This window comes from Hypanus sabinus, chromosome 9, assembly GCF_030144855.1.
Source record: "Hypanus sabinus isolate sHypSab1 chromosome 9, sHypSab1.hap1, whole genome shotgun sequence".
Lineage (NCBI taxonomy): Eukaryota > Metazoa > Chordata > Chondrichthyes > Myliobatiformes > Dasyatidae > Hypanus > Hypanus sabinus.
In genome coordinates, this window is record NC_082714.1 from 138,852,266 (window position 1) to 138,864,983 (window position 12,718).

Consider the following 12,718-nt stretch of genomic DNA (forward strand, 5'->3'; position numbering starts at 1 on the left):
GGATCTCCTGTTAGGGAATGCGATAGGTCAGCTGACAGATGTATGTGTTGGGGAGCACTTTGGGTCCAGTGATCACAATAGCATTAGCTTCAATATAATTATGGAGAAGGACAGGACAGGACCTAGAGTTGAGATTTTTGATTGGAGAAAGGCTAACTTTGAGGAGATGCGAAGGGATTTAGAGAGAGTGGATTGGGTCAAGTTGTTTTATGGGAAGGATGTAATAGAGAGATGGAGGTCATTTAAGGGTGAAATTATGAGGGTACAAAATCTTTATGTTCCTGTTAGGTTGAAAGGAAAGGTTAAAGGTTTGAAAGCACCATGGTTTTCAAGGGATATTAGAAACTTGGTTCGGAAAAAGAGCGATGTCTACAATAGATATAGGCAGCATGGAGTAAAGGAATTGCTCGAGGAATATAAAGAATGTAAAAGGAATCTTAAGAAAGAGATTAGAAAAGCTAAAAGAAGATACGAGGTTGGCTTGGCAAATAAGGTGAAAGTAAATCCGAAAGGTTTCTACAGTTATATTAAAAGCAAGAGGATAGTGAGGGATAAAATTGGCCCCTTAGAGAATCAGAGTGGTCAGCTATGTGTGGAGCCGAGGGAGAAGGGAGAGATTTTGAACAGTTTCTTCTCTTCGGTATTCACTAAGGAGAAGGATATTGAATTGTGTAAGGTGTGGGAAACAAGTAAGGAAGTTATGGAACCTATGACAATTAAAGAGGTGGAAGTACTGGCGCTTTTAAGAAATTTAAAAGTGGATAAATCTCCGGATCCTGACAGGATATTCCCCAGGACCTTGAGGGAAGTTTGTATAGAAATAACAGGAGCTCTGATGGAGATCTTTAAGATGTCATTAGAAACGGGGATTGTGCCGGAGGATTGGCATATTGCTCATGTGGTTCCATTGTTTAAAAAGGGTTCTAGAAGTAAGCCTAGCAATTACAGACCTGTCAGTTTGACATCAGTGGTGGGTAAGTTAATGGAAAGTATTCTTAGAGATAGTATTAATAATTATCTGGATAGACAGGATCTGATTAGGAGTAGCCAGCATGGATTTGTGCGTGGAAAGTCATGTTTGACAAACCTTATTGAATTTTTTGAAGAAGTTACGAGAAATGTTGACGAGGGTAAGGCAGTGGATGTAGTCTATATGGACGTCAGCAAAGCCTTTGACAAAGTTCCACATGGAAGGTTAGTTAAGAAGGTTCAGTCGTTAGGTATTAATGCTGGAGTAATAAAATGGATTCAACAGTGGCTAGATGGGAGATGCCAGAGAGTAGTGGTGGATAATTGTTTATCGGGATGGAGGCCGGTGACTAGCGGGGTGCCTCAGGGATCTGTTTTGGGCCCAATGTTGTTTGTAATATACATAAATGATCTGGATGATGAGGTGATAAATTGGATTAGTAAGTAAGCCGATGATACTAAGGTAGGAGGTGTTGTGGATAATGAGGTGGGTTTTCAAAGCTTGCAGGGAGATTTATGCCGGTTAGAAGAATGGGCTGAACGTTGGCAGATGGAGTTTAATGCTGAGAAGTGTGAGGTTCTACATTTTGGCAGGAATAATCCAAATAGAACATACAGGGTAAATGGTAGGGCATTGAGGAATGCAGAGGAACAGAGAGATCTAGGAATAACAGTGCATAGTTCCCTAAAGGTGGAGTCTCATGTAGATAGGGTGGTGAAGAAGGCTTTTGGAACGCTGGTCTTTATAAATCAAAGCATTGAATACAGAAGTTGGGATGCAATGTTAAAATTGTACAAGGCATTGGTAAGGCCAAATTTGGAATATTGTGTGCAGTTCTGGTCACCGAATTATAGGAAAGATATAAATAGAGAGTGCAGAGACGATTTACTAGGATGTTACCTGGGTTTCAGCACTTAAGTTACAGAGAAAGGTTGAACAAGTTAGGTCTCTATTCATTGGAGTGTAGAAGGTTGAGGGGGGATTTGATCGAGGTATTTAAAATTTTGAGAGGGATAGATAGAGTTGACGTGAATAGGCTGTTTCCATTGAGAGTAGGGGAGATTCAAACGAGAGGACATGATTTGAGAGTTAGGGGGCAGAAGTTTAAAGGAAACACAAGGGGGTATTTCTTTACTCAGAGAGTGATAGCTGTGTGGAATGAGCTTCCTGTAGAAGTAGTAGAGGCCATATCAGTTGTGTCATTTAAGGTAAAATTGGATAGGTATATGGACAGGAAAGGAGTGGAAGGTTATGGGCTGAGTGCGGGTAGGTGGAACTAGGTGAGATTAAGAGTTCAGCACGGAGTAGGAGGGCCGAGATGGCCTGTTTCCGTGCTGTGATTGTTCTATGGTTATATGGGTGGGCCGCTGACTTTGAGAGAGCTGTCAGGTTGAAATATCTGGTAGCGACAGCTGTCAATTACATGCAAGCACTGGACAATGCTTTTGGCCCGACTGGAAACCCAGTGGAGTTCATGGTGGGGTTTCAGAACATGCTTCAGGAGAAGGGGGAAGAAGTTTTCTGTTTACATTTTTTGGCTAGAGAGGCAACTAAATTGCTTGCAGCCCAGAGGAGTTATTCAGGCAGCTGAGGTGAATCAGTTAGGAATGGACCAGATAGCTAGGGGCACCCAGTCCCAGGACCTGATTACTTGGGGTCTCCAACAGTCTTGTAAGACGCACCCCCCTCCATCTTTTATTGAGCTGATCAGAGAGGTATGGGAAGAGGAGAACACGTTGGAAGCATGGGAGGACTCAGTCAGCAGGGTACTGCCCTCAGTAGTAGTCCCCTGCCGTGAAGCGACCACAGATAGCCTACCCCAGGGAGCAGTAGACGAGATTGTGGCAGAGTTGAGAATGGAGATATGTCAGCTGTTATCAGCAGGTGTAAACTCCCTCATTTGATGGAGCTGATGGGGGGGGGGGGGGGGGGTGAATTCCCCAAGGGGACAAAAAGTGCAGAGGGCTGCTGGCAGCAGGTGTCACACCAGAAGGAGAGTGAGCCCCCGGGTGCCTCAACAGGGAGTCACTGGGAAAACCTAGGGACCCAGAGAGGGAACGGCCAGGTCTCTGGGGGAACATGTTCCCAGCAATGTACCAAGGAACCACCGAAATCAAAAGGCCCAATTCCTGAAGGCTTGGTGGGTCCATGCTCCAGTGTGTCGCTACAGAGAGAGGCATACTCCACACTGGGTCACAGAACATGTTGTTGTACGGTTCGTTTTACAACCGGTACCTGAAGCATGTACCACTGACACCACTCAGGGCACTAGAGATCTGGGACTTAGTGCTAGTGATTTCCCACACAACAGTTATTTGTCAGTGAAGTTGGAGTTTGTGTGGGCCGATGCAGGAGTGTCCGAGGTCCTGGATACATTGGTGCTGGTTTGTCCAGACCCGGTTGAGAAGGGCGGTGTTTCAATTCTGGTGGGGACCAACACCCCTCTTGTGAGGAGGCTCATGGAGGCCTGCAAGGAGAAGGCTGGGAAGAGCTTTCTGGGAATATTGTCCGTGCACCCCAGTGTTTCAAGCAGCTTTTGAGGAAGTGCGTGGCTGCATCAGGCCGGATACCAAAATTAGACGAGACACTGGTGGTTCACCCAGTTGAAGCCAATGGCGGTACGCCATGGGGAAGTAGCGACAGTGAAGGGGACTCCCAAATTTCCGGAGTACCTGAGGGCAAAGCCCTCTTAGTGGATGCTCTGGAAGACTATGAGGGGGAGTTGAGATTTCCTGCTGGGGTACTGGTGAGGCCCGATTTGCAGAAGCCCTCAGTTGTCCAGGTAAGTGGGATGGCAGTGATAGTCAGTAACACTACAAACAGGGAGGTGCATCTGTTCCTGGTGACGGTAATGTCTTGTGTCCCTGTGAGACATGGCGGGGAAAAACTATTGGAAAAAGGGGGAAGTTGACCGTTGAGTCATTCAATTTCGGGGATTCCCCGGTCCCTGCGGGTTGGTAGAGAAGATGTTGAAGCTGGAAGTTGTCTCTTCCACTGATGAGTTTGATGTGGGTTGTTCCAAGAGCACGCGTCACACTATCTGGGTGACTGAGGCAACCCTGTTCAGAGAAAGGTCGCGGCGACTGGTCCCTGCAGAGGCGGATGACATTCGGCAGTACTTGTGTAAGTTGAAGGAAGCTGGGATCATCACCGAATCCTGAAGCCCCTTTGTGTCCCCAATAGCAGTGGCCTGAAAGAAGAATGGCAAGGTACGGATGTATGTGGACTATAGGACTCTGAACAGGTGCACCGTCCCTGACCAGTATATGGTCCTGAGGATTGAAGACGCGTTGGTTTCCGAGTGGTGCGAAGTGGTTCAGTGTGCTGGACTTGAGTAGTGGATATGACCAACTCCCCATGAGTGAGGCTGACAAAGAGAAAGCGGCATTTATATGTCCCCTGGGACTTTTCGAGTTCAAAAGGATGCCCCAGGGGATCTCGGGAGCTGCTGCAACCTTCCAGTAGGTCATGGTGAAGACGGTGGGGGATATGAACTTGCTTGAGGTACTAGGATATCTGAATGACCTCATAGTATTTGGATCCACCTTGGAAGAACACGAAGCGAGGCTGCTGAAGGTGCTGGGCCTCCTGAAAGCTGAAGGGTTAAAACTTTCCCTGGACAAGTGCCAGTGCTGCCAAACGTCTGTTAGCTATGTTGGGTACATAGCCTCATGGGATAGGGTAGATACTGACCCAGTTAGGATTGAGGTGGTTACCACTTGGCCAAGGCCCCAAACAGTGAGCGCTCTGCACTCGTCCCTCTGGTTCTGCGGCTACTATCGGAGGTTTGTGAAAAGCTACATGGGAAGTGAGTAACCCTTTGAATCAGCTTCTGTGTGGTTACCTTCCCTTGGGGAAGAAAGGGAGGGGGGGAAAGGACAGGAGGGTGGAGAGTATCTTAGCCCATCAGAGTCCTTTGGACCAAGGTGGGATGTTGCTCACCTCACTACATGAAGGATGTGGAAGCCATACAAAGGGTGCAGAGGAGATTTACAAGGATGTTGCCTGGATTGGGGAGCATGCCTTATGAGAATAGGTTGAGTGAACTTGGCCTTTTCTCCTTGGAGTGACAGAGGATGAGAGGTGACCTGATAGAGGTGTACAAGATGATGAGAGGCATTGATCGTGTGGATAGTGAGAGGCTTTTTCCCAGGTCTGGAATGGCTAGCACGAGAGAGCACAGTTTTAAGAGCTTGGAAGTAGGTGGAGAGGAGATGTCCGGGGTAAGTTGTTGCTATTTTTGTGTTGTGTTTTTTTTTTAAATTCTATTTTATTATTTATTTATTTTTTACACGGAGAGTGGTGATTGCATGGAATGGGCTCCCGGCGATGGAGGTGGAAGCAGAAATGATAGGAACATGGAGCTCAGAAAGGTAGTGGGCTATGAGTAACCCTAGGTCATTTCTGAGGTTAGGACAGATTCGGCACAGCTCGATGGGCTGAAGGGCCTGTATTGTGCTGTAGGCTTTCTATGCTTTTATCCATTAGGGATACTTAAGAGACTCTTAGATAGGCACATGGATGAAAGAGAAACGAAGGATTATGTGGGAGGGAATGATTAGATTAATCTTAGTGCAAGTTAAAGGATAAGCACAACATTGTGGGCAAAGGGCCTGTATTATACAGTCCATATTCTAACCAAAATCAGTCACACACAGCCCTCTGCTTTCCTTCAGCCATGGCTTATTTATTACATTTATTTTAATGTTTCACCCTTTTAGTTATTTTAATCAAAGCATTAGGGTTTCCTCTATCACTCTTTCATCCTCTAGTTCACTTTTTCCACACCGAGCTGTTTAATCAAACTTTTGGTTATCATCTCCAAATATAACAAATGAACTTAGCTCCAATGAATGAAATACTATGGGGTATTTTATCATTTCAAAAGGCACTGCATGAATCGAAGTAGAAATTTTAAACAATGATATTAATCAGATCTGTTGCCTTGGTAAAAGTAGCAGAGCTGTGACTCATATCAGATGAAATAATATCCAGTTAAGGGCCTAGCTTCGATGAAAAGTTCACATTATCACAGGAAGATGCTAAGAACCACTATTGTACACTTGCGTACAGGAAATGACATGAAACAAGATTGAATCTTGAATATGCAGTGGTACAAACAGAACTTACAAGCTGCCAGTGAGCAGCACAACACAGCAGCAATTTTAGCATGGTAACCAATAAAATAATTCTTCATTTTTATTTCGTGCTTAAAGACATGATCTAAATACTAGCAGTTTGCTGGGTCTTCTCGATTGTATGGCAACTTTTGTAGCTGAAACTTCGGAGCCAGACCACAGAAAGCTGACCTACCCTTTGACAGTAACAAAGTAATTACAGTAAAACTTCTGTTGGCAGCGCATCCACCATCCCATGTCCGTCAGGAAAAGAGAGATCTGGGATCCTCATAATATGTGGTGAAGAATCAATACATCAATGAAGTAGAAAATCTAATCTGTCCTTTGACAGTAACAAAGCAGTTACAGATTTTGCAACTGAACTGTGAACAGATTTTGAACAGATTTTGCAACGGAACTGTGCTTGAAAAGTCTAGTGTGTCTACAAAAAAAAACTGCCTCCCCAGAAAAAAAATACCCACCAGAGAGCATACAATTACCATTTCCCAAAACTAAACTTAAGAAACTAAAAGCACTTACTTGCATTTGCTAAATTTAAATTCATCTCTGATCCTCTGCCTCAAGGTCTTGAATTTTATTAACAAACAGATCACAAATAAAGACCTTAGATTAACACATCCTTTCATCTGGTATAACATTTCTTGGCCCAGTTAAAGATCATTAACAATTCCACCATGCTGGACTCCATTACATTTTACTAATCCATGATACATGTGAGCCATGACTCTCATCCCAGAAGGATGCAGGTTCACACCACAGTGCTTTGAGCACAATATTCAGTCAGATACTTCACAGCAACACTGAAACTGTGCTATACTGTTGGAAGCACCAGCTTTAGGACAAGATATTTAATAGCAGGACTTAACTGCCCTCTTGAGCAAATGCAAACAATCCCATAGCACTTTTCCATAGTAGAATTGTTCTTCAATGTGCCCTGGCCAATTTTTTTTCCATGATTACTGCAAGCAGATTTTCTGATTATCAAGTTTTTGGTGACAACTAAGCACAAACTAACTGCTAACATCTCCTCCAATTGTGTGTGTTAAAAGATTTATTTGTAAGTATGAATGACCAGGGGATATCATAGGAACATCAAAGATGCTATAAAAATTGAAATCTTTCTATTACTTTGGTCCTGAGCTCTTACTCAGGCATTGCTGCAGAACTTTTGCTCAATAGATGGCTGTTGTGATTAAAAAGGAATGCTTCAAGTCATACCTACAGTGGTCGTACCTATGATGACTGAATATTGAATACAACATGGTATCATGGTACCTTATCCTCAAGTGTTTTTCCAAAAAAATGTTACATATGATCTGAAAGAGGTGGTGGAAGTGTACTGACCACAATCCTCACTTTAGCTGGATCTGTGCCTTTAAATGTAAAGCTTCCAGTGTTCCAGTGTCCTTAAGCTGACAAAATATTGTTAGGATAAGTGACTGTGAGAGGATAACAGTAAAACTTACAGCATGGAGACGTCATGAAGGACAGTGGTTCAAATTCACCCCTGCAAATTTATCCCGTTCTCAGTCACAACTCTGTGGTAAATATTTGACCTGCACTTATTATCTACCTAAACAGGCAGAGAATGTGGGGCAGGCCACAGCTCTACACTTCTGAACAACCACTGATAAATGGAATCAGCAGAGACCTGGGAAGCAACTGCACACCTTCTCTCTGTCACAGGAGACGCCTGGCCCAACGAAACCTGCACAGGGTAAAACACAGAGATTTCAATCTGCCTCGCACAAAGCAATTAAACATCCTATGCTCTACACCCAATTTCACTTGGTTTGGCCTTTCAATTTCTTTTTAATGGTGTGGAAGAAATAAACAACATTCTCAAAATGAACTCATTTGATAAAATAAAACAAAACAGGATCACCCCTGAATGGAAGTACTGTCAGGCGGTCAAAGATCGCCCAACGGGACTTCTACTTTATCTCAGCTGAAGAGCAGATTGATAATAGTAGAGGTAGCAAAGTTCCAAGGTAAATTTATTTTCTAATTACGTATATGTCACCATATACTGCCCTGAGATTCACACTCACTGGTAATGCCGTCACCAGTTAGGCAACTCTAAGAGGCAAATGTTCATTATTGTACGTGTACCAATCCATTTATCTTACTGGCACACTTGTACCATCAAAAAACCTGTAACTACTGGGATTCCTGAATTCTAGATCATCATGAGATCATACCACTCTGCTAAAAATTAACTTCATTTTCTTCAATTCCACCATGTACTCTATAAAGAACGTCTAGAACAGTAACAGATTTACCTTTGGCATGATTTGTTCCACATGTGCATTAGTCTCTTCCAGTTCTATACAAACAATCCCTTTTCAGCCAGTTCCAACAATTCTTGTTGGAGGAGACCAGAAAGTGTTGCTGTACATCTTTACGGACCTGCAAAAAAAAACAAATCAAATAAGAAGCATCACATTAATTTCAGTAAGCGGCATTCTTTAATGAAGAAAAGCAGCTATAACTTTAATGACAGTCTGAACCAAACGGCTAAATTTCAAAGTTTTTATATACCTTTATTACCAAGTAAGATTTCTGGAAGGGAAAGAACAAACTTGCCAAATGGTTTCCGTTGTCACAAAGGATTCAGATCTCCATAATTAATTAATTTCAAGTATGACCATTTGTAAAGAATTACCTGTCATTATTCAGTGAACTTTTTTCAAATGCAAGGATAATCACCAGTGACCAATATCTACAACTTGTTTCAATGGAAACAAAATTAAGTACAAGTAAATCCTACTGTAGCATTCAAGGGAGATCTGAATGAGCACTTTAAAGGAGAGAACTTTTAATACTATGGATCAGGGTCAGGGGAGTCTAGCACTTGATTGCTGATATGAGAGTTGTTTGGACTTGACACAAAGAACAATTTTCTTCCATGCAGTGACCAGTGATTTTGTTACAGGTAAGAACAGAAGTAGGCCATCTGACCCATCAAGCCTGCTCTGGCATTCAGTAAGATCATGGCTGATCTGGCCATGGACTTATCTCCACCTACCTGCCTTTTTCTCATAATCCTTAATTCCCCTACAATGCAAAATTACTTTGTTACTATGTTAGCCTGACAAATACAGTTTTCACGAAATGGAACACTTTGTTCAATGGAGCACAATGGATCACCATTAGCAGCTTAAGTCAAATTACTACATTAATAAGAACAATATGTGGTGCGGCTAATAGGCAGCATTTAATTGGGAAAATGCAAACAGTAAGATTCAAAATCATTAATGGATACACTGGGTCAAATCCCTCCAGCATTCATTGGCTTCTGGCCAGGACGAACTGAATGATATTTGCCAAATGGAGGGTATTGGTGGAGCTGGAACACACGTTGGGATTCCTCAGCATCATCTTGGGAAATCTGCCCCTGAAATCCCACACCCAACAACCCATACCTCATGGGGACCAGAATCCCCAATTATCTGAATAGGATTTCACAGCTAGAAATTAAAGTAAGCTCTTTTCTTTAAGAAAAAAAAGAGTCCTGGTCATACGGCACAGGAACAGGTCCTGCCAAAGGGTCTCAGCCCAAAGTGTCGACTGCCTATTCATTTCTACAGATGCTGCCTGGCCTGTTGAGTTCCTCCAGCAATCTGTGTTGCTTGGATTTGCAGCATCTGCAGATTTTCTCTTGTCCGTCAGCTTTTATTTTACTTTTGATTAACAATTTTTTAAAAAGTGTATATACTCTATTAAAATTGATTTAATGGATTTTCAATGCTTAAGTATTAGTAGATAATTTTTACATAATTAGTCATAAAACATAGAACAGTACAGCACAGTACAGGCTCTATGTTAAGCCAACCTCTTAAAAACCTACCCTATGATCAGTATAATTGTTCCCATCTACAAAGCCCATAAACCTATATTTTTCTTATGTCCATGCTTATCTAAGAGTCTTTTACATGCCCCTATTATATTAGCCTCTACCCCCGGCTTTCTTTTACAGTTACCTACAACTCTTTTAAAAAAAACCTCTGACACCTCTCTTAAACTTTCCTCCCACTCATCATCCTGGGTAAAATGTGCTGGGTGTCCACTCTATCCATGCCGCTCAATCTTACACACTTTTATCAAGTCACCTCTCATATTAAGTTGCTCCAAAGATAAAAGACCTACCTCGCTCAACCTTTCTTCTTCAAAGATGTTCTCTAATCCCGGCAACAACCTCATATATCTCCTCTGCACCCTCGCTAAATCGTCCACTTTGTTCCAATAATAAAGCGAGCAGAACCAACCACAATAATCCAAGTAACAGGACAAAGGGTCTCTGCCCAAAACATCGACAGCGCTTCTCCCTATAGATGCTGCCTGATCTGCTGCTTTCCACCAGCATTTTGTGTGTTGCTTGGATTTCCAGTATCTGCAGATTTCCTCGTGTTTGCACAATAATCCAAGTTTCAAAAGTAAATTTAATGTCAGAGAAATATATATAATATACATCCTGAAATTTTTTTCTTCACAACCAGACAAAAAAAGAGTGCCCCAAAGAATGAACGACAGTTACATAGCACCCCAAAGCACCTCCCCAGCACCCCCCTCCCCCCCCACATGTTAGCAGCAAAGCAACGATCCACCCTCCCCCACCAGCAAGAAAAAAGCATCGGCACCCCACACTAAGCATTCAAGTGTGCAGCAAAGCATCAATGAAGTCACAGACTTGCAACACCCTAAAGACTACTCGTTCACCCAGTAATTCAACATACCACAGGCGCTCTCTCTCTCTCCCCCCCCCCCACCCCCCCCATTTCACAGTGTGGTCTAACCAGAGTTTTATAGAGCTGCAACATTACATCGTGGCTCTTGAACTCAATTCCCCCATCTAACAAAAAGGCAGTGCACCACATGCTTTATTAATCAGCCCATCAATTTGCAACACAACTTTGAGGGATCTATGAACTTGACCCCAAAATCCCTCTGCTCCTCCACACTAAGAATATTGTCATTTAACCTTTTAATGCCTTCAAGCTGAATTTTCCAAAGTCTGTCACTTCACATTTTCCCAGATTTAACACTACCTACCACTTCTCCTGTCTATATTCTGTTGTAACAGTCAACAATCTTCTGCACTATTTACTATTTACAACGTGATCAACCTTCATGCCATCTGCTAGTTCCAAGCCTTACCCAGGATCAATGGCCGTTCAGGCACCAAAGGATCAAAACTTCGGCAGTACACCATTTGACGCCTTGTTGCTGCATGATTGTGGGCAAGGATGAGACAGTGAGTTCCCTCATCTGTAGGGGGGAAATGATGGGGTTGGAGTTGAGCTGAATGTCACCACAAAGCATTCAGAATTACTCCAAATATTTGCAGGATACATTCAATCCGCTCTCTAATGTTACTTTTGTACATACGCCAATAAACTGCTGTGTTCATTAGTGGTTTCAATTTATGATGAGGTAACTAATTGAACTCAAAAGAGCAGGAATTTGTTCATAATGGAGAGTCTTAAGTTAAGAAGATTCAACTACATTACACCTCTTTCCACAAATACATATATTCAATATTATTAACAAAAGATATTACTGTTCAATGATGAGCACCAATGGATGAAGTTCAAGTCATTTGGAATTTCAATGAACCACTTCTGAAATTATTTTGATCAATCAGTTAATTTCAAATAAGTCAGTTTTAAGTAGTAAAGCAATATTAAAAATTTTCCACACAGAACAACTATTTGCAAACCAAATTTTAAAAGGCATTCACAGCACATTTGGCTTGTTAAATTTCAAAAGATATATTTTCAAGACATTTCCTAAAGATGTGCCAAGTACACAGAATACATTTTCCATTTGTGTTAATTATATATTTTCTCCACTAGGTGGTAGAAAGACTGAACAGATGTAATAAGGATAAAAGTTATTTCACTAAAGGTCTCTGTTCACCCGTAAAAGACACACTACATGCGTAGTCGGGTTAAACATACAAAAATCAAGTACATCTGCACCTGACCACCTGCTCATTCCCAATGTCCTCATTCTGATACCAATGATCATGCCTTAGTTAAATTATGTCCCAAAGTTAGAAATTCTCTTCGTCAATCCCTCCTTCTCTACTTTCTCCTTCACTATTTTAGAAACTATCTTTTTTTGGGTAAGCTTTAGCTAGCTCACTATCCCATATTCTCAATGCTAAACTTTGCACGACATCTCTGTGGAAATTCTTGGCTCATTTACTATGGGAAAGGCTGTATGCAAATACAAGATCCTCCTTCAAATAACTATACACATACATTCACAATTGTATCATATATAACACTTGCTTTTCAGCCAATACACAGCAATAGTTGTGAAAGGCAGGGAGATTACAGTCATAGTATACAGTATTTGGAAAATATGTGCATATGAAAATATCTGCAAATTGTTACATGTTGTATGCTCAGCAAAAGAACTTGTTCAGCCAGTTGAAAAATCAGACTACTTCATTGTATTTGCACATTACTCAGATGCTAATTGAAAAGCAAAGCGGGCATAGCAAAATCATTGTAAACTGGCAAGAATGCAGTGTATTTAGGCCAGATTTGCGTATAGAATTAACAGGAAAGCTATTGGTGTTCACCATCATTACTTGATGAAG

The 12,718-nt window shown here is 42.0% G+C and overlaps 1 protein-coding gene across 8 annotated transcripts in view; it reads right to left on the reverse strand.

Annotated features, from left to right (window-relative positions):
• Positions 1-12,718, reverse strand: part of plagl2 (pleiomorphic adenoma gene-like 2) — a 136,547-nt gene that overhangs the window by 34,231 nt on the left and 89,598 nt on the right. For 3 of the 8 annotated variants that reach the window (XM_059980682.1, XM_059980681.1, XM_059980675.1), the window contains exons 2-3: positions 8,391-8,517; positions 7,760-7,816 (exon numbers count right to left, since the gene is read on the reverse strand). Coding sequence is in view for 2 of the 8 variants with exons in the window: in XM_059980679.1 (XP_059836662.1) it covers positions 7,575-7,590 (16 nt within the window). In the remaining 6 variants the exon portion in view is untranslated. Of the gene's footprint in view, positions 1-7,574; positions 7,817-8,390; positions 8,518-12,718 lie in introns of all 8 variants that reach the window. The other 5 variants (XM_059980680.1, XM_059980679.1, XM_059980676.1 and 2 more) reach the window with 3 other exon arrangements.